At 46.0% G+C, this 19,944-nt stretch overlaps 1 protein-coding gene across 5 annotated transcripts; it reads right to left on the bottom strand.

Annotated features, from left to right (window-relative positions):
- Nucleotides 1-4,527: 4,527 nt before the first annotated feature.
- On the bottom strand, nt 4,528-19,495 carry LOC118507545 (E3 ubiquitin-protein ligase Nedd-4-like). Of its 5 annotated transcripts, none has more exons than XM_036046136.1 (13): nt 18,825-19,495; nt 17,883-17,962; nt 17,483-17,764; nt 17,141-17,249; nt 16,922-17,067; nt 16,761-16,842; nt 15,691-15,950; nt 15,438-15,549; nt 12,329-13,019; nt 8,749-8,873; nt 8,358-8,656; nt 7,593-8,285; nt 4,528-7,517 (listed from the first exon to the last, which is right to left on the bottom strand). In XM_036046136.1, the coding sequence occupies exons 1-13, from the start codon at nt 18,885-18,887 to the stop codon at nt 7,415-7,417; spliced, it is 3,045 nt and encodes a 1,014-aa protein (XP_035902029.1). In that variant the 5' UTR covers nt 18,888-19,495; the 3' UTR covers nt 4,528-7,414. The 5 variants fall into 5 exon arrangements, with proteins under 5 accessions (XP_035902029.1, XP_035902021.1, XP_035902038.1 ...); XM_036046128.1 differs by having other exon boundaries at nt 17,474-17,764; XM_036046145.1 differs by lacking the exons at nt 15,438-15,549; nt 15,691-15,950 and adding an exon at nt 16,280-16,522 and having other exon boundaries at nt 17,474-17,764.
- Between the last annotated feature and the right edge of the window lie 449 nt (nt 19,496-19,944).

A 19,944-nucleotide genomic window follows, 5' to 3' on the forward strand; every position in this document is an offset into this window, starting at 1 on the left:
GTCTGCCAATCCGTTATCCTGGCCGTTCTGGCGGATGCATCAACGCCATCTCAATTTGGGCCTACCACGCCTCCTCTGTCCGTGTGGACGACCTAAAAGGACTTAACGGGCTGGGTCGTCCGGTGTCATTCCCATGACGTGACCAGCCCACCGGACCCTGGCGAGTCTAATTCGCTGCACGATGGTGAGATCATCGTACAGCTCGTAGAACTCGTCATTGTAGCGGCTCCTCCATTGTCCTTCCACACATACGGGGCCAAAAATCCTTCTGAGCATCTTCCTCTCAAACACGGCTAAGAGGGCTTCGTCAGTTTTGGACAGAGTCCATGTCTCAGAGGCGTATATGAGGACTAACAATTGTCTACACAGCGGCTTTAAATTCAATGAAGAGATGGTAGGAGTGGAGCTGCTGCTCCACCATCTTCTCCAGGATTTGCTACAGTTTCCGACGATCTTTTCAGCGAATGGGACAAGTCGATCTTGTAAGATTGGGGAGAAGATCTTGTAGGCGGTATTCAACACCGTAATACCCCTGTAATTGCTACACTTTAGCCTATCTCCCTTCTTATATATGTTATAGATGATACCAAGATTCCAATCACAAGGCATCGATTCGCTATCCCATACCTCAGTAATAATTTGAAGAATTTCCTGTTTGAGTTGTGCACAACCGTTTTTGATCAGTTCGGCTACTATTCCGTCGGAGTCTGATGCCTTGTTGTTCTTGAGCCGACGGATGGCCATTCGTGTTTCATCAATGCTAGGTGGCAGTAGCATCTGCTAGTGGAGCCTCTAGCTGTTCGTCGAACCTATCATTTAGCAATTCATCAAAGTACTGAGCCCATCGCGAGAGGACCTCTGGCTGGTAACTGACCAGATCCTCATCCTTATTCCGACAGCAGGTCACATTAGGTCTAAAGTTATTTCGGCGACCTACTATCTCTTGGTAAAACTTTCTTCCTGGTCCGTAACACTGCTCTTCCCAAAGTTGTTTCTTGATGCGATGAACTCTTTTCTCTTCTCTCCTGAGCCGTGAGTATTCCTCTGCACCTGTCCGCGTTCTATTCCGCTGCTGCATTACATGGTATGCGTAGTTTTTACGTTCGGTCACTTGTCTACATTCTTCGTCGAACCAGCCAGATCTGGTGTTGCCACGACTTGGTGGGAGTGCAGTAATGGCACAGTTTATTATTTTTGTTCCACCGTTCGCTCGTAGTTTCATATTCGTTTTCTGGTAGTAGAGCCTCGCCTAAGGCGGATTTGAATGCGTGTTGAACCGAGCCTGCGTGTTATCTCCGTCCCCATTAGCGCATGGACGGGCGATTCTGCAACGAATCATTAAGCCAACCAAATAGTGATCGGAAACGATGTTGGCCCCTCGATACGTTCTGACGTTCAACAAACTCGACTGTCTTCGGGGGCTAATCAACACGTGGTCTATCTGATTGAAAGTGGCTCCATCCGGGGGGACACCCACGTAGCTTAGTGAATGTCCCGACGCGCAAACTTGGTAATGCTTACAACCAGATTGTTTGCAGCTGCAATCTGGACCAATCTACTACCATTGTCGTTGCTGTGCTCATGTAGACTCTGACTTCCAATGTATTGGCAGTACATTGGCTCCCTACTGACTTTTGCATTGAAGTCCCCCAGGATAATTTTAACAACATGCCTGGGACACTGGTTAATGATTTTTGTGAGGCGGCCGTAGAACAGGTCCTTCTCCTCTTCATCCTTGTCTTCGGTAGGGGCGTGAACGTTGATGAGGCTGATGTTGAAGAATCTGAGGTCCATGTTCAATATTGGCTAGGGCGTCATATAGTCGCTTCAGTTGTACATACAAATACACTTTATCTGATCACAGGTACACACTGTTAAGAACACTCACTCCATCTTCTTCTTCCGTGGCACTACAACCTCGAAAGGTCTCGGCCTGCCATGTCTGGCTCTCTGTGACTTGATTTTACCCGTAGCAAAGTAGTCATCCCTACGTACGGGGCGGCGGTCTGGACGGGATTTGAGCCCCGGTCCTGCCGTGTGAAGACCGGCGCCTTTATTGCCTTGGCCCCAACATTCGCTAGACAGATGAAATGCACAAATGTGTCCCATCAATATCAGGAAGACGAATTCACACATCAAATCGGTTCTGTTGCGTTGGCTGACATACTGGCTACTACCCAACAACGCCTGGCTCCTACCCAAACTACTCTACGGCATCGAGCTTTTGTCCCGCGAGTGAACAAACTTCAAGAAGGAAGTAGGACCCGTCTACCACACAGCTATCCGCTACGTCACCAGCCCGATTATTTCCCTTCTTTGTGAAAGAAAGGTTTCTTTCTTAGCACAGATATCACCAAAAGACTAGACGGTGCTGCAGCTCGGATCCTTGAGAAAAGAATCGACGCAACTGCCCACAGTACCAGAGCTCATCTCCGACCTGCAACATCTTTTATTTCTCCTTCCTGCTCTCTTTTTCCTTCCTTCATTTTCCGGGACTTCCTTTCTTCCTTCTAGGTTTAGTGGTTGTTGCGAACGCGACAAAATAAAATTAAGCTAAACTGACAGGCATGCAAGAGTTAGATGAAAAACTTTAAATAACTTAATATCTTTCGTTTAGGATAAATTCTCATCGGCAAATATTATTTTAGCAAAAAACCTAAACTCACAGAAAGGCCTCGTACCAAAAGGAAAAATTAAACTATGATAAACAATGGTAACGTGTCAGCGACATGTCTTAAAACAGCTCGAAATTATACAGACATCAGGAAATCCTAAATAAACTCAGGCCATGTGATAAAATACAAGAGTAAAGAATATAGACCGGAAAAGATTATTGCCAGAGCCTAACACATACATTATCGCTGCGCATTTAGTTTCACAAAAAAGGACCAACGCGAAGATCAAGGTACGATCGTATTATCCGTAGTGCAGTGACGGAAAGATCACTCGCGAATAGAGTAAACGACGTACAGGCAAAAATAAGAAAATAAACATACGCGTTAGCACTATGAATTTAGCCTATCAAAATATGCATAGGTCGATGCGCGATGCATTACCATAAAAAAAGGATCGCCCGCGTGATCTTACGGTCCGGAAACATAAACAGATAAGAGAACGTCGCTTCAAGGTTCGGGATACGGCCGACACTATAGGTTTATGTTACTTCAGGCCGAAAGAGGTGCTATCTCTTTCGAACTTTTTCTTTCATTCTAACAACCTAACTTTCGGGATTGTTTTAGTATATAAGACAGGATTTTTTGAGAATAAAATCGACTTGTAATCCAGACCTCAACGAAGAAGCTTGTGTTTCATTGTTAGGGTTTCCATACAGAATCGGGAAAGTTTCACCTTTGCCTTCCCTCCGGATGTTGGTCCCGCACTTTGGTGTCTCCCCACTCCGTCGGAAGAATTAGGCGAAATCAAGCCAAGCAAGAACAACGGTTAGATACTTCTCCTGGTTATCGAGGAAAAAAGGTTAATCGTCTGATCGAGCTACGGCATTCCCGTTGTCCATGCCGAGTTAGTGAAGTGCGAGTCCGCCGCCATAAACTTCTCTTGGTTATCCAGGAAAAAAAAGGTTAGCCGCCTGATACAAGCAACTCTGACAAGGCCAGGAATCTGCGCGGAGATTTCCCGAATCGATCACTCCTTCGCTTGGTCGACTCGGATTAACAGTGGTCTTCCTACCTTCTAGGGATGGTTCCCTCCGGGGGATGGTTTCCTCGTCGTGGTCGGGACGAAACTGGACTTTAGTACAGATTTGCAGCCGTTTATACATAGTCCTGCTCGCATCCAAAATCTTCTTTTGCCTTGTTCGTTGTCCGTTTCCATGATTTGTCCAGTCCGAGGCCTTCCCTAGAACTCCATTTTTCTTGTCCGATCCTATCCGTGTGACGATTCCTCGTACTTTATCCGTTTCCTACTAGATGGCGCTATACACGGGTTCGTGTTCTTGCTAATATTTTTTTTTACTTTTCGAGTCTAGAGCGCTGTGGTCGCCACAAACTCATCAACCTCGTTCCGTTAATCGAGAGTCAGCTGGTCGAGGGATCTATTCCACGATTAACAAATGCGCCGTATACACTTATCCACCTCCTTGACGACATCCCTTCATCCCCTGCAACAGTTTTCTGTTGGAATTCGGGTCATTGAAGGAAACGAGAAAACCGAGACGCACCATCCCTGTCACGAACGCAATAGTTGACCAACACTGGAACACCAACTGCCCCAGCGTTGACCTCTCCACGAAATTCCGCTCCATCAAGCACAACTCCGCTTCTTGCGACGATCATCCCGATCATCCCTTCCCGTTCTCGCCTTCGCATCGGTCACACCCGTCTGACACATGTCTGCTAGTGATGGGCGGGTCGACCCGAATCTACCGTGTCGGAGCGATCCGTAAGCAACTCGGAATCATTCGGGTCGATCCGTGGGTGCAACGAGTCCTACGGGTTAGGTGCGTCTAATCTGTGGGACGTCCCTCAATCGCTACGACTCATTGCACCTACGATAAAAAAAGAGCTTCCGTTACGTTTTACATGTTCGGTTTTATTTAAAACGGGGCTTTTTTTGCATTAAACTCTAACATACAAAGTAACTGAATCATTAATAAGAAGATCTGAACTTTGTTCTCGCGCACCATCTACCCCCGAGTGCCGCATACGCATGCTCATTTCTCCCGTTTGTTTGATTTTGCACATCACATCTTAGGCATCAACAACAGTCCGCTGTGCACTCAGCGCTCAAATAAATAGCTTCATAAGCTGCACCGCTACCCTGGCAATTGAAGCTCAGTGCCGTACCGCACCGATAAATATTCTTGCTCGCCCCCCCGTTCGCTCCTTCCCGTCTTCGGCTTGCTCCTAAGCGCATGCATTTTTTGTTGTTGTGTTAATCATAAAAGGAGTAGATACAAGTTTGCTTCCTCTTCCTGCTGTTTTACTGTTAATGCTTACGAGACACATCAAACCACAACGGCAATTCATTAATTAACACGTGTAAAGCGATTAGAATTTAGTGATGTGCAAACTGAGTCAGAATGAGTGAAGGAGTTAAATCTTGGCAATGACTGAGATGATTTAAATCATCATTAAGAGTAACTTCAACTCACTTATGATTTAACTCTCCTTACTGATTAACCGCTCACTCACCGTGTTTTAATTCACTCACTATGGTTTAATTCACTCACTATGGTTTAATTCACTCACTACGTTTTAATTTGCTCACTTCGTTTTAACTCATTCGTTTAACATTGCATTATATTATTTTTATCTCAAACACAAATTTTTTTTCACTAAAATCATCTTGCCAACGTGTTTTATTTTTAATTTATCGAAGCAATATTCAACTCACGAGTGAGTTTCAATATAGTGTGTGAGTTAAACCATAGTGAGGGAGTTAAAACGAAGTGAGTGATTAGTCAGCAAGGGGAGTTAAATCATTCCTCGAGATTTAACTCTTAAAGAGTGAGTACAAGATTTAACTCACTATTCTAACTCATTCACTCTGGTTTAAGTCACGTTTCTGAGTGGTTATTCCCATCACTAAGTGGAAATTGTGGAGAATAAAAGTATGGAAACGCACAGGAAGGGGGTTAGGGAGGGGAGGGGGGGGGGATGGAAGGGGGATTTGCAATTTTGTTAAACGGAATTCGTTCCAAACAATTAAACCAAAACCGAAAAAAACAACACACCTACTACGGTCCTCCCTACGGTACACCTAACGCCAACACTCGCACGCACACACTCTTAACAGCCTTTTGGTTTTTTTGTTTTGTTTCCTCGCTTCATTCATCAAGCCTTTTGCTCCGTCATCTTTTAAGCTTTTGTTTAAAATAGCAATTGTTAACGTGTTTTGCCATTTTTTTCTGATTTTGTTTCTGGCTTTTGGTTTAATTCACTTCGTGTTAGTGATGGGCGCTCCGGACCAGGCTCAGACTTCATCCCAGAACCGGCTCCGCTTCGACGGCTCTGGAGCCGATAACACTCCGCTCCGTTTCAGTGAAGCCGGCTTCGGAGCTGATGTTGCCATCACTACTTCGTACTATTCTTTGCGTTAGCAGATTGATGCAAATGTTTAAACGCCGCCTTTCATTCATACTAGATTATCATTCATTTTTCGCTAGATTTTTTTTTAACGTTTAGCAGTGTTTTCGTTTCCATCGCCATTCGCTATAACCTCAAAATGATTCGACTGACAAATCGCTACGGGTGACTCTGAGTCAGTAAATTTAGAATTTTAGTCAATTACTGCCGGAAACGAATGAACAGCGGTGTGATGAATCTGTCACTCACGAGTTACTCACGTCCAAGATAATTTATTTGCCACTCTATCTATCATAATTCTCTCTCTCTCTCCCCCCCACCCCTCTCTCTCTCTCTCTCTCTCTCACTCTCTCTCTCTCTCTCTCTCCCTCATAGAATTTTTCGCCCTATTTCAGGCGCAGGCAGCAAAACATTTCCCTTAAGTTGGTATATAGCTAGCCTTTTTTTTGTGTAGATAAATATTGGAATTTGTGTAACTTTTTTTTTGTTTCCTTTTTTTTTTGTTTAATTTTCGCTCCGTTTAATTTTAGCTATATTAAAATACGTCCTTAACTAAACTAAAGGGAGGTAAGCTTTGCCTTTTCGCACTATTTCCTCTTCGTTTGCATCCATGCAGTGCTCTAGAGCTTCGGGAGCAGGAAAAACATAATGGGGGCGAAGCGATCGTTCTTATCTTTGGAGCTCCCAAATTTTCACCCGTCACCACACATCACGAACAGTAATAGGCCGGTGTATCCTACGCCGAGACATCTCCTAAGTACGGGGCAGAGATGAAGTGATGTTTTCGCGGTGTCATAATTTATTTTATTCGATTGCGTCTGTTTTGTTTCTTGAGTGTAATGATTTTTTCTTTTTGTTGTGTTTTTTGGCAGCTGGTATCAAATATCACTTGTTTTAAGTTTTGCAATCGACGGCTAGAATGGCTTCACATACACCCGTTTTTTTGCCGTGGCACACATTCTAAGTAGCCGACGACATCCACTGGGGGGGGGGGGGGAGGGACGCTTGTATTCACAAGCGTCTTCCGTGTCTATCCTAGCTATCCTAATGCACGCTAACCTAACTAAACACCCTGCTATCGGCATCTGCACATCTGATTGTCATGAGCCATCCACTGCCCCAGGTTTATACGGAAATATAGCTGGCAGACGACGACATGGACCGAACGTAAACGTCCATGTGGGAGTATGTGTGTAGATTGTGTTGTGTATGTGGTTTTGTATGTGTGTGTGTGTGTAAGTGATGTTTTTGGTGGCCTACTTGGACGGCGTACATGTTTGATTCGCGTCACTTCATTCACCACCATTTGCCAGAGACCACACTTGCTGGCGTACCTCGCTCTCTCTCTCTCTCCCTCTCTCTCTCTCTATCTAGTCGACACCCGCGAAACCTTGGCTTCCTTCCACAGCCTGAATGAGTCGCTCCTTGAGCTGCATATAGTTTTCATACGGTGGCAAGTCGAGTCGGTTGAAGCTGTAAAGTAACCACAGGAAACACATATACTCATCACTGCACCGTGCAGAACATCATCACGCGACGAAAGCTTACCATGTGTGTGCTCGTGGATAATTGTCCGGCGTACCCCATTTCTCGATCGTAAACATCTGCGGCCCGTTCGATCCGTACAGCTCCTTGAAGCCGTTCATCGGTACGCGCGACGTGCCGGTTACGAACTGCAGCAGCCGGGCACGCATTTCGTTCGAGAACGATAGTACCGCACGCCAGAACCACTGGATCACGACGTGGTTCGGGTAGTAGTCGCCCTTGTACAGCGTGTTGCGCTTCCAGTCGCGCAGATCAATGTTCTGGATGCCGCACATCAGCAGCTCCAGCTCGTGCTCGTCGAAAATTTTCAACAGATTAAGCGGCACCAGCGAACCGAACCCATCGAGAAACGCTTGCATCTGTACCTGGACGCGCGACACAAACCGCCACTGTATGACCAGCCGGATGTACTCGTCCTTGTTCTCGTTCGTCACATCGATGGCTGCCCCGTTCGGGAGCAGCTCGTGCTGCGTCGTCTGCCCGAACGTATCCTCGTCCACGCAGAACGTCAGCATCAGCTCGCTCGGATCGTTCTCCTTGATCCAGACGAGCGAGTTGTAGTACTCTGTGTCCACCGCCTCCATGTCTTTTAGGTCGATCGGTTTCTGCAGCATCATTTTGTAGAACGGCCGGATGAAGAACGCATCGAGCAGCTTACCATGGTACACGGCCATACCGGCGATCCGCCCAATGAATCTGTAAACGCAATCAAGAGATGCGTTAACTCGAACTGCCTTAAAGCCACCCCTTGGGCGTAACACTGCTCACCTAAAGTACAGCAAATGGTCCTCGTTGCACAGCTCACTGTACGGATTGATCTGGAGCGTGTAGTTATCCATCGCCGAGTACTCGAACAAACCGTAGTACGGGTTAAACATTTCCTTCGACAGCAGATAGAACCATTCGCGTGCCAGCCCACCGTAATCCAGTCCCGCTTCACCCTCAAACTCGATCCACAGCTTCGTCTTGAGCAGATCGAGCCGGGTGACGGAGTTGATGATCCGGTACGAATCCTCCATGATGGACGCACGGCGTACTTTGATTTCGATCTTGTTCGGCACGTTTTGCTTTATTGGTGTACCAGAAAGAAGAAGAAAAGCAAACCGATGAATATTAAGCAGTTTGTGCCTCGGGTACTCGCACCACACCCAACACTTACCGGCTTTCGGAGTTGCGTCTTCAGGTACTCGTACTTTCGTTTGTAATCACGCGAGTAGGGAACCGCCTGTCCGGCGATGGTCGGAATGGACAGTCGAGGGTCTTCCCACTGGGTGGTTCTGGTATCTGGCGCGAAGCAACAAAAACAACACGAGATTACACTAGAAGCGTTTCAGAACGGTTTTGATGCAAGCGTAACAAGCACCAAGATCTCTTTTGGCGAACGGAATGCGAACCTGGATACACCACCAATGTTACTACAGAAAATGTGTTAAGATGTAATTAGAATACACGATTGACCTCATCCAACTGAAGTATGGGAGTTTTTCCCTCGCTTTGGAAATCAGCCTTTGTGATTCCGATCTTCAAAAAAGGATGTCGCACTATCCCATCCAATTACCGAGGCATCTCTATCCTGTGTGCTGCGTCCAACAGTCCTCGAGTCTGTTATCCACTCTTTAATCCTTTCTATCGTCCACCCACTTATCCCTTCATCCCAGCATGGTTTCATGCCTAGACGCTCCCCCCCCCCCTGTCGAATCTTATGTCTCTGATGCTTGCCCTGTTTCCGCACTTAATTGCTGGAAGACAGGTTGACGTCATTTGCACTAGTGATGTGCAAACTGAATCAGAATGAGTGAATGACTTAAATCTTAGCAATGAATAAGATGATTTAAATCATCACGAAGAGTTATTTTAACTCACCTATGATTTAACTCTCCGTGCCGACTAGCCACTCACTCACTGCGTTTTAACTCACTCATGAGTTAAATAACTCATTGGTGATTTAACTCTCCGTGCCGACTAACCACTCACTCACTGCGTTTTAACTCACTCACCTCGTTTTTACTCACTCACCTCGTTTTAACTCACTCACCTCGTTTTAACTCACTCACCTCGTTTTTACTCACTCATCTTGTTTTTACTCCCTAGAGAGTTAAATATCGTATTGGCATATCGCATTGGTCAAGATCACACGATGATCTAAGAAAATACATTACGGTAACGAGCCGTAAAGAAAGATTGTTCATAAATAAATTATTTTAAAAGAAACTATGTAAATCTTTCGCTTGTGTGTATGGCCGATCTAAAATGTTCAGCTATACAGCTCGTCAGTTATTATACGATATCGAAGCGATCTTTGGGCAAAACTTTGTTAATGCATAGCAAAATGTCAATCAAGCAAAAAAATGTTCATGAGCATCGGAATGAACTCGGAATGAATCAACAGAAAGCCAGAAATGGCAGGCCGAGACCTCTCGAGGTCAATTTTGAAACGAAAGATTGGTTGTTGGTAGAACAATCTATTAACATTCTTAACCATTCGTGACCAATGCGATATAGCCAATACGATATTTAACTCTCTAGGGAGTAAAAACAAGATGAGTGAGTAAAAACGAGGTGAGTGAGTAAATACGAGGTGAGTGAGTAAATACGAGGTGAGTGAGTTAAAACGAGGTGAGTGAGTTAAAACGAGGTGAGTGAGTTAAAACGAGGTGAGTGAGTAAAAACGAGGTGAGTGAGTTAAAAAGCAGTGAGTGAGTGGTTGGTCGGCACGGAGAGTTAAATCACCAATGAGTTATTTAACTCATGAGTGAGTTAAAACGCAGTGAGTGAGTGGCTAGTCGGCACGGAGAGTTAAATCATTATTTAAGAATAAACTCTTAAAGAGTGAGTATAAGATGTAACTCACTATTATAACTCATTCACTCTGATTTAATTCACGCTACTGAGTGGTTATTCCCATCACTAATTTGCACGGACTTCAAAGCTGCATTCGATTGCTTGCCTCATAGGCTGGTTTTGGACAAGCTGGAACGTCTCTGTTCCTTTCTGAAGGACCGCACTTGCAGGGTAAGGGTCGACGGTATGCTCTCCGATCCTTTCGTAGGCAAGTCAGCGGTTCCTCAGAGCAGCGTCTTAAGTCCTTTACTGTTTTCGCTTTTCATCTCGGACTGCAGCTCGTCGCTCCCTCCCAAAGGATGTCTGTTGTATGCGGACGATGTTAAGTTCTATCTTCCTGTGTCCCCGTCTCAAGACTTCCTTTGCCTTCAAAGCTACGCCGATGCATTTGCGGATTGGTGTTTCTCTAACGGGCTCATACTTTGTGTAGAAAAATGAAGCATAATCTCGTTCGGCCGCTCTCACAACAAGCAGCTATATGGCTACCAGCTCGGTGGCTCACCACTCCCACGAGTCACTCTGGTGAAGGACCTTGGTGTGTGGCTCGATGACAAACTGTCTTTTGAGCCACACATCAACTCAGTCGTCGAGCGAGCCAACAAATTATTGGGCCTCAGCACCCGAATGGTGTCTGGAGGTCCTCAATCCAATGTGCTTGAGGGCGTTGTATTGAGGCTGGGTCCGTCCTAGCTTGGACTACGCCAGCGTCGTTTGGTCCCCAAAAGGTGTCATCTCTATGAATAGGTTGGAGAGGGTACAACGGAAGTTTTCTAGAATTGCCGTAAGGCGCTTCCTAAACGACCCCAGTGCTGCTTCTCCTCCACACTCGGTACGGTGTCGATTGCTGGGCATTAGTTGGCATAAAAGATCGTCATTGTCAAGCGCGCAGGCTATTTATATGCCAACATCCTTCTCGCCAACATTGACTCCCCTTACGCTTCTGGCAGCCGTTCCCATCTATGTCCCATCCTACCTCTTGCGCGTTCGCCCTCCACTTCTCATCCCATTGCGACGCTCGCGGTTTGCCGAGGCGATACCGGCGCCGGTCTTCACATGGCAGGACCGGGGCTGAAATCCCATCCAGACCGCCTGCCCGTACGCAGGGCTGACTACTTTTTCTACGGGTAAGATTAAGTCACAGAAAGCCAGAAATGGCAGGCAGGCTCTCGAAATTGTAATGCCAAGGAAGAAGAAGAGATCGCGTCGTTTTAGTGAGGTCGAGCTCCATACTACCAAACTTGCTAACTAGAGGCTAGATGGTATGCCCCCGAGGGTCAGTGCTACTCGTCGCCGCACGTCGCCCGCACGACGAGTAGTCAAGTCGACATGGAAGTAATGGTGGAAAACATCACATCAGTAATGTGTTCCAGTCACTGCCGAAACAATTCGATGTACCACGTGTCACTTGCAACAAAGACACATACGAATCGAAAGAAATCAGGTGCGTGTTGAGACTGGTCTAGATGTGCAACCAGACGTCAAGTCACAGGAACCGTCTCATTAGCGGTAACTCCGGCTTTATACTGTAGAGGTAGTACTCCTATAGAGGAGCATGACATCGCTGCAAGCAGTAAATTGGCTGAAAGAGTCTCATTAGCTCTTGGCATGAGACATGGCATGGTATAAGCTAGGTCTAGAGTTTGCGTACCATGGTAATCCGGTGGCATATTGACACACAGCAGGACCAAATCCCGTCAGAGCCGTTCCCTAAACACAAGACTAACTATGCAGCTGGGAATACATTTAAGTTAACGGATGCCTAGCCTTTGTAGGTTACAAAACAATCCATCCAATGATTGCAACTGGTTTTGGTAGGGTAGAGCTCCCTTTTGGTCGATTCCGTACTGGCGAACACTTAATCTACACGCACTTAAGCTACTATGTCAGGTGTTGCTTACTGTGATCGATAAAGAAGATACGCCCGTCACTGTGGACACGCTCCTCCCAACCTTCCGGTAGCGGTGCCAACCCATCCTCGGGACGTCTCACATCGTTTAGCGCGGCGGCACCCAGGCTGAGCGGCATCGGACTTGCCCGACCCGTCCGTGGATCTACCCACGAAGTTTTACGCTCATTGTGGTCGATAAAGAACACACGCCCGTTCGGTGCGAGCTGCATCGACCAGCCGGTCGGCAGTGTTTGCGAACTGCCACCAACCCCACCCGATGGGCTACTGCCGGACGAATCGTTCTCGTTCGACGTGGACGATCGCGTCGACGACCGATCGTCACTTGTGTCGTTGTTGTTGATGGTATTGCTACCCGTGGTTGGTTGGCCGGCTGAACCACCGGACATGTTGCTGCCACCGTTGTTGTTGTTGTTGTTGTTGCCGGTATTACTGGCGGAAGGACGCCGATCGCCGCTAACGTTACTGCCGGCACTCACACTGCTACTGTTGCTGTTACTGCTACCGCTGCGTACCACTGCACTGCTAGTACTGGCGATCAGGTCCTCTTCCGCCGCATCGATGCGCTGCTGTTGCGCACGCAAACTATTATCGCTTGCGATTGACGACCGGCTGGAGGATCGGCGACCACTTTCGCTTTGATGTGCTGCCGAGCGCAGTTGCGCACCACCGTTCTCACCCTCCTGTTGGTTCAAAATGAAAGAGAAGGGTCGTGTGTAAGTGTGGGATGAACAAAGCGCTAGTCACTAAAACGAACACATACAGCCACACACACACACAAACACGCTTTGGCAGACGGAGCACAAGTACAAGTTGTCAAGCTGGAAATACTGTAAACAAAAACTCCCTGTACTATGGTACGAATGTAACACTTTCGATGAAAATGGCTATTTTATACAGCTTCTCGTTGTTAATTAGAGTTCTTACTGGATGTGGATGTGGAGTGGACGTAATTTTTGCTGTTTTGTATTTTGTTTCCGAATTTCTCACAAAGGACTTGGTATGTTAGCTTATGGAAGCAGTTTGACACTCACACAAATGACTGATTCAAACTAGCTAAATGGAAGGCCGCTGTGGTGTGATGCTATACTAAGCTGTTTAGTACGTAGAACGTCTACAATTGTTTGACACCGCCTGACAAATACAGCTAAGACAGCACAGAACAATTCCATCGCACGTGGTGTGTATAGTAAATGTAACGGAAATTTTGAAATATCACAAGTGTTCTGACAACACATTTTAGCTCCGTCTAATGGGCATTTTCCAGTATCGAGTTGAGATTTTACGGAGTTGAAAGTCTGTTTTCCAATATTTAACAATGTTTTATGGCATATAGTGTTGCAACGTTGAACTGGCGTGAAAAACCCTGTAACCAAACAAAAACATATTCTTTGGATTTCTGGCATTTCAAATACCCGCAAATTAGCAAATTCTCGTTACATTTCGAACACACACCACTTAAAGTGAAAGATTCTTCTAAAACACGCTTTATGTACAACTGTCCACTGCATTACCCAACCAGGGTAAGGAGAAGAATAGGCCCACAAGTTGCATGGAACACACTCGCACGCAAACTTTCGTGAAAGTTATTAATGCTAAAAAATACTATTTTATCAAGTTTTTGTAACTTTTAGGAAGTTTGTAAATTATTAAGTTAAAATATATTTAAATACAAAATTTATTAATATTTTAACTATCAAAAATTATACAATTATGGGATCAGTAATGATTCAAATTATAATTGATTTTTTTTTTTATTCATGAAGAACGGCCTGACTGTAATGCTAATTGAACTTATTAAAACAATTGAAAAAGTTAATAAAATTTGAGGTAAAAGACTCGAGAAAGCCCCCCCTAGAATCTTTTGTGTGCAGCACTGTGGTCTGTCATTTTTATTGCACGATGGGATTTTTGTATGGCCATAACTCGTTTTATATAAACATTGTGCATTGGGCTCTGAAGTCTGAATAGATGCCCCACCCCACTCACAGCACTCACTTTTCGCTACTGAGTTACCATAAATTTAGGTAAAAGTTAAGCAAAATGTGAGAAATCGTTGTAATAATTATTTATTTTAATTTAAATAATATATTATTATTTATATATTTAAATATTTATATAAATAAATAATTACAGTAAAAAATCTGAAAAAATATACCCTTTTAGGTAACTCAGTTGCAAAAATGAGTGTCCGTGAGTGGGGGGGAGCATCTATTCAGACTTAAGCCGTGCATTGTTCCTTAGTACTGTTACTGGATAGCGAGTAGAGCATGATAATATACATTATAAGAAGTGATTTGAAATGTTATTATTCTTAGTTTCCCTCCTTTTCTGAATATATATGCCCGTTAACAAGTATCCAATCCGGGAGCACCGTGTATGATATAAGCCAGATTGGTCACTCCTAGCGTGGTTAAAAATTATTACGTAGCTCCTGTAAATCAATATAAATGGTCAGGATAGAGGGAGGAGGTTTTAATCGAATAATAAGCAATATTTCATTCGATTTTCAACCATTTTTGATCTCACTGAAAGCACACTGTAAAGCTTTCGCAACGTGTACTGCGGATTGGATACATTCAAGCGTAAATCCTACAGTGCCTTACAAATTTTGTCAGGAGGGGCTTCTCGAGTCTTTTACCAAAATTGATAAAATGTCTAATGAATACTTGCACAACACTTTCATGACAACTTCTTTAATACTTTTTTGTTACTTAATTAACGGTTAATTTAAATATTACTTTTATGTCCTAAATACTCATGCACACATTTCACTGTGAACTTTCACAAAACTTGCATACAGCCCCGTACAACTTGTGAGCCTATTCTACTCCGTAGCCCCCAAATACCTCTACCACCTCAACTCGAATGGACGCACACACAAAACGCAAACAGCCCAACAGATACACAAGTACAGAGTGCAAACCCGATTCTCCACCTGCGCCATTCGCATAGCATTATCTGGTTGGAAAACGAACAAATCCCGCAGCATCCCAGGATACCAATATGAGCGAGAGGGAGAGAGAGAGAGCCACCGAGCAGCAAGCAGACATATTTCACTTCGGCAAACCCTTCACCAACGACGTCCACACACTCTTTACCTCTTCCGCGTCCGGTACACTTTCTTCCGCGAGCTTCAAAGACTCTCGCACACTCGTGTAAGGTGCCGCTGAACGATGATCTGCCAGTGTTATCCGCCTTGAAACGGCACTTCTATGTGTGTGTTTTTTTTTTTTTGTTGGTTATGCAAAACATCATACACCCAACATTCGTACATATGTAGATAAATATGGAAAAAGGATATGAAATGAAGCGTTGTTGGAGAAGACCTGCATCATCTTGCGCAAAACGCACCTGGAACGGTTCGGCAGTGTTCGGCCGCGTGTACTGGATGGAATCGGAACGGCACGGCTTGCACTACGCACAAGCGCTGCCGGCAATCTTGGCGGTGTACTGACATGCATCGTTCGGAGGGATTGTGCCGAATTCTGGCGCAGTACTACCGTGGATTCTTCCCGGTTACCATCCTGACCGTGGTTTGTTTCGTTCGCATTGCCAGCCGCAAGACTTCCGGTAGACGATGAAATGGTCGAATTGCTGCGCGAAGAGTTTAGCTGAACGGCGGACCAAATCGAACCAATCAATGCTAATTGTGCATTCGGGTGTGCAAAACCACACATCAAAACACACACACAACCACACGCATATGGATGAGAGGGATGAAGGATGGAATGTTCTTTACAGCAGGAAATTGTGCAAAAAAAGTTAACTCCAAGCAGGATTCATTTCCCGCGCAAACCGAAGTGCAAACACACGAGCAAACGCACTGTCCGGGAGGATACTACACTACTAGACTAGCGATTTCACTACAATAGCGCAGCGGCAATATCGAACAATCGAGCGATCAACAACAAACAAAACCCGCAACGATGATACATGTAACCTCTGTTCCATCGCCGCAGAGCAGATACTCCGTGATCGAAACCTCGGGACTGTGCTCGGGGGAAGATTCGGCCAGCGCATCCAGCCCAACCTCATCGTTGTCCGCGTTCGGTGCGATCGAACCTTCGCCCGCCTGTTCCTCGATCGCTTCACCGGGCCCAACCTGCTGCTGCTGCTGCTGCTCTTCCTCCTCTTCTTCTATGTTATCGAACGAATCATTGTCGATGCTTATGTTATCCATATCCTGGACAAAGGGCGGCGGCAATCATTAAATCCCGCGTGCATGCAAAAATCAAAACACAACTTCAACCTTCCGGTCATGCATACACGCATGCACTCACACACACACACATGGGGTTGATAATGCCCGTTTCCCTATCCCAATGGGGAGGGGGGGTGGTCAATCGTACACGACTACCCGGTCGGAATAGTGATGGTAAATGGAGATCGTTTCCCCGGCAACCTATCACAAGCTTACTTACCGTCGCACTGTCGTCCACACTGATGTGCACGCGACGCTGGAATGCTACATCCATATCGCTCTCTGCAATCGTTTCCATAGGCCTACGGTAGTAAAATTCGAAATACATGTTAAGTGAAGGTGCGTAAAGGTGTAACGCCTGCACCACCGCCTAGCGCTTACACTGCCGTGGGTCTTTCCCACTGGGTGGATCGGGCAACGTGATTCACATAGTAAGTACGGCCATTGGCATCCTGGCGCTCTTCCCAGCCCTGGGGCAACTCAAACGTGGTACTGTTGCTGGTCGAGGTACGTGGCGTGCCGGTGACCTACAATGAAAATATCAACCATCAATCGGATTCGGTTCCCTGTTAGCAGGAAGATGCGGCCCGTTCTACTTACAGTCGTTGCAGGATTTGGCTCAATCATCTCCCAATCAGTCTCATTGGTGTCCTGGTCGACAACGAACGCATGGTACAGCTGTAGCTCACCTTTCACGTTTGAGCGAGCGCTGCAAAGGTACACACAACAACAACAACAAAAAACCAAAAACAAAACCAAAAGAGTTATACTGATCAAAGCGTGTATCATCCATTCAGCCGAAAAGCCGTTCCGACACCACCACCAGTAGCAAAACTTAAAAGCCAACCGACGAAAAACCAAACCCGATAATATACAAATACAAAACAAACAGAAGTCATAGCTTAAACAAAAGAAAAACAAACTCGAGCGCACCGTACTGACCTGCGCGGTCGCAGTGGGTAGCTCCGGACCGGTATCTCAACGCCCGGCCGCTCCTTCGGCAGCTGATCGAGCGACAGCTCGACCATACCGAGAAAATCGTCCCGCGTCAGCCTGTTTTCATCGAACACCTGCAACACGAGCTTGTGCTCGGTCGGGCTGACCGGCAGGATAAACTCTTCGTTCCACTTCGGATCGAGCGTGCGTTTCTTCGTTTTGGTAAACTTGGACAGGACGGTTGCGTCGCCGTTGATTTGGTTTACGTCAATGCGCACGTACGGATCGCTGGAAAAGGAAAGCAAGCGAATAAATAAGCCAACGGATGGCAGGCGTAAGACAAAATTAATTAGATTTTAGGACTCGCGCAGCAGCTTATCATCCGTGTTACTTTGCGTTCCATTACCTGGCGCCAAATATATCCTTCTTTGCAAGCTGCAGCCCAGCAACAACCTTAATCCGCAGTCGGTACGTTCCATCGCTTGGCTGCACGGCGGGGGGGGGGGGGGGAGAGAGAAATAGAAAAAGCAGGAAAGGATATGTATTAATATGTGTGTAGCAAAAACATTTTAAAGAAAACATAATTTACTCCTTCTCGCAAAACATTGGTAATGGCAAGCTTTCCATGAGAATTTTCTTCCCATGCCCCCAAAGTCTCGTGTGTGGGCCTGCTTGCGCCTCCAGGACTAATCACAACAACAAAACAGCGCATACAACGAGAGAAGAAAAACAACACCATCGTGGGCCTCGCGTATATGTTTTGGGTGCATTTTTTGTTCCTCCTTCTTCTTTTTTTTTCTTCTTTGTACCGTGCGCGGTAGCGCATGTTGTAAGATACGCGGGCTCATATGGTGCATGGCATTAGAGACTCTCGTTGCCAGCAAATGTCAAATGTGAATGGTCAATCGATTTTGCCGTGGATGGAAACGTTTTTCCCCATCCCGCCTGGGCACGGGGCGGGCCCAAGGGTTTCCCCCCCGGTGGGGGTTGTTGTTGTTGTTGTTTTTTTGTTCTTTTTGGTTTCTTTATGGTGGAAAGCATGACTCATTGTGTAGCAATTTCTGTACCACCAACCACCCCTTACTGCCCCTTTCCGCTGTGCACCTGTGTACAGCGGTGGGTGCAACGCTGCTTATCGAGCCCTTCCTGTGTCCAGTCTTTCATCATCGTTATTTTCGAAGCGGACAAAAAAACGGTACGGTTGGACGAGCCGCGCTAGGTTAGACAGCGGCAATCGGTGGAGCTGGGGATCGATAAGAGCCTTCGCACGATTAACACCGGCGATCTAATCAGTGCGAACGTATGCGCGTACTGTACGGGGTGGAGGGGGAGCCCCTAAGGAACTTACATGCATTCCATCCGTTGCAGCTCCAGCACCCGCGCTGCCATTTTCCTCTACTATGCTAGCCATGGCGAAATGCGGCGAACTGGGCAAAGGAAAGCACTACTCTCGGTTCCCTTCAAGTCTTGATCGGTTGGTTGCTGTGTTGATCGATTGATGTCCGTCCGCCTGTGTTCGTCGTTCCGGTGTGTACGGGTTGATTGGGTGAAGGGTGTTTGGTGTTATCCGGCGCGCGAACTTGACTCACACTCTCGCTCTCGCTCTCTCTCTCACACACACACACACGCGGATGTTCCGGGTGTTCCGGGGAATGCCGTGCTGGGTGGGTGTTATTTCACACAGGGGCACACTACGGATAAATATATGCGCCACACGGTCACATCGTCGAGGAACGCGTTCAGCTGCAACTGATGACAGCCGGACGCCCGGATGGAGTTTCTTTCCCCGACAACATCAAACGACGGCTACGCCTGCTTGCATCTAATACACTTCCACGAACAACTTACAAAACTGCACGCACGACAAGGGAACCTGGCGCACCGAAAATCACTGCCCGTTTCGAAATAAACGCGTGTACTTGCAATTAATGGACCGAAATTTCGTTTCTAATCTAATAAACACAGCGCGAGCTGTCTGTGTGCGCACGGGGACCAGGGATACCAAAAAAAAACCTACAGGGCCCGTGCTTAATGTGTGTTTACACGGCACGTGCCGAGTTGGTTCGTTGCTTTATTTCTTAATATTACAAAAATGTTTTCAAACACTTCCAAAAACAATCATGATTCACATTTACCGTACAAGCCGTATGCGATCATTGCAGGAAATAAATGTTTTTTTTATATTTTTTATTCTTTTCGGATACGTTTAAACATGTAGTGATGATTGTGGTTTGAAGTTTCACAAAATAACAACACAGATGCCGCACAGGGTGGTTCATGTAAGAAAAAATACACAAGCAGAAAGTAGGTAGGGAGAGGTGCAAGCAAATGCACCTATTTTGGCTAAAGTTCTTCAACGCAGGTTACATAACATGTGATTATTTAATTGCGATATACTATGAGAAACTATAAATTCAATAATCTAAATCACTTTTATTAAAGAAAACTAGCTATTTTTTGCGATCGTT

This window comes from Anopheles stephensi, chromosome X, assembly GCF_013141755.1.
Source record: "Anopheles stephensi strain Indian chromosome X, UCI_ANSTEP_V1.0, whole genome shotgun sequence".
Taxonomy (NCBI): Eukaryota; Metazoa; Arthropoda; class Insecta; order Diptera; family Culicidae; genus Anopheles; species Anopheles stephensi.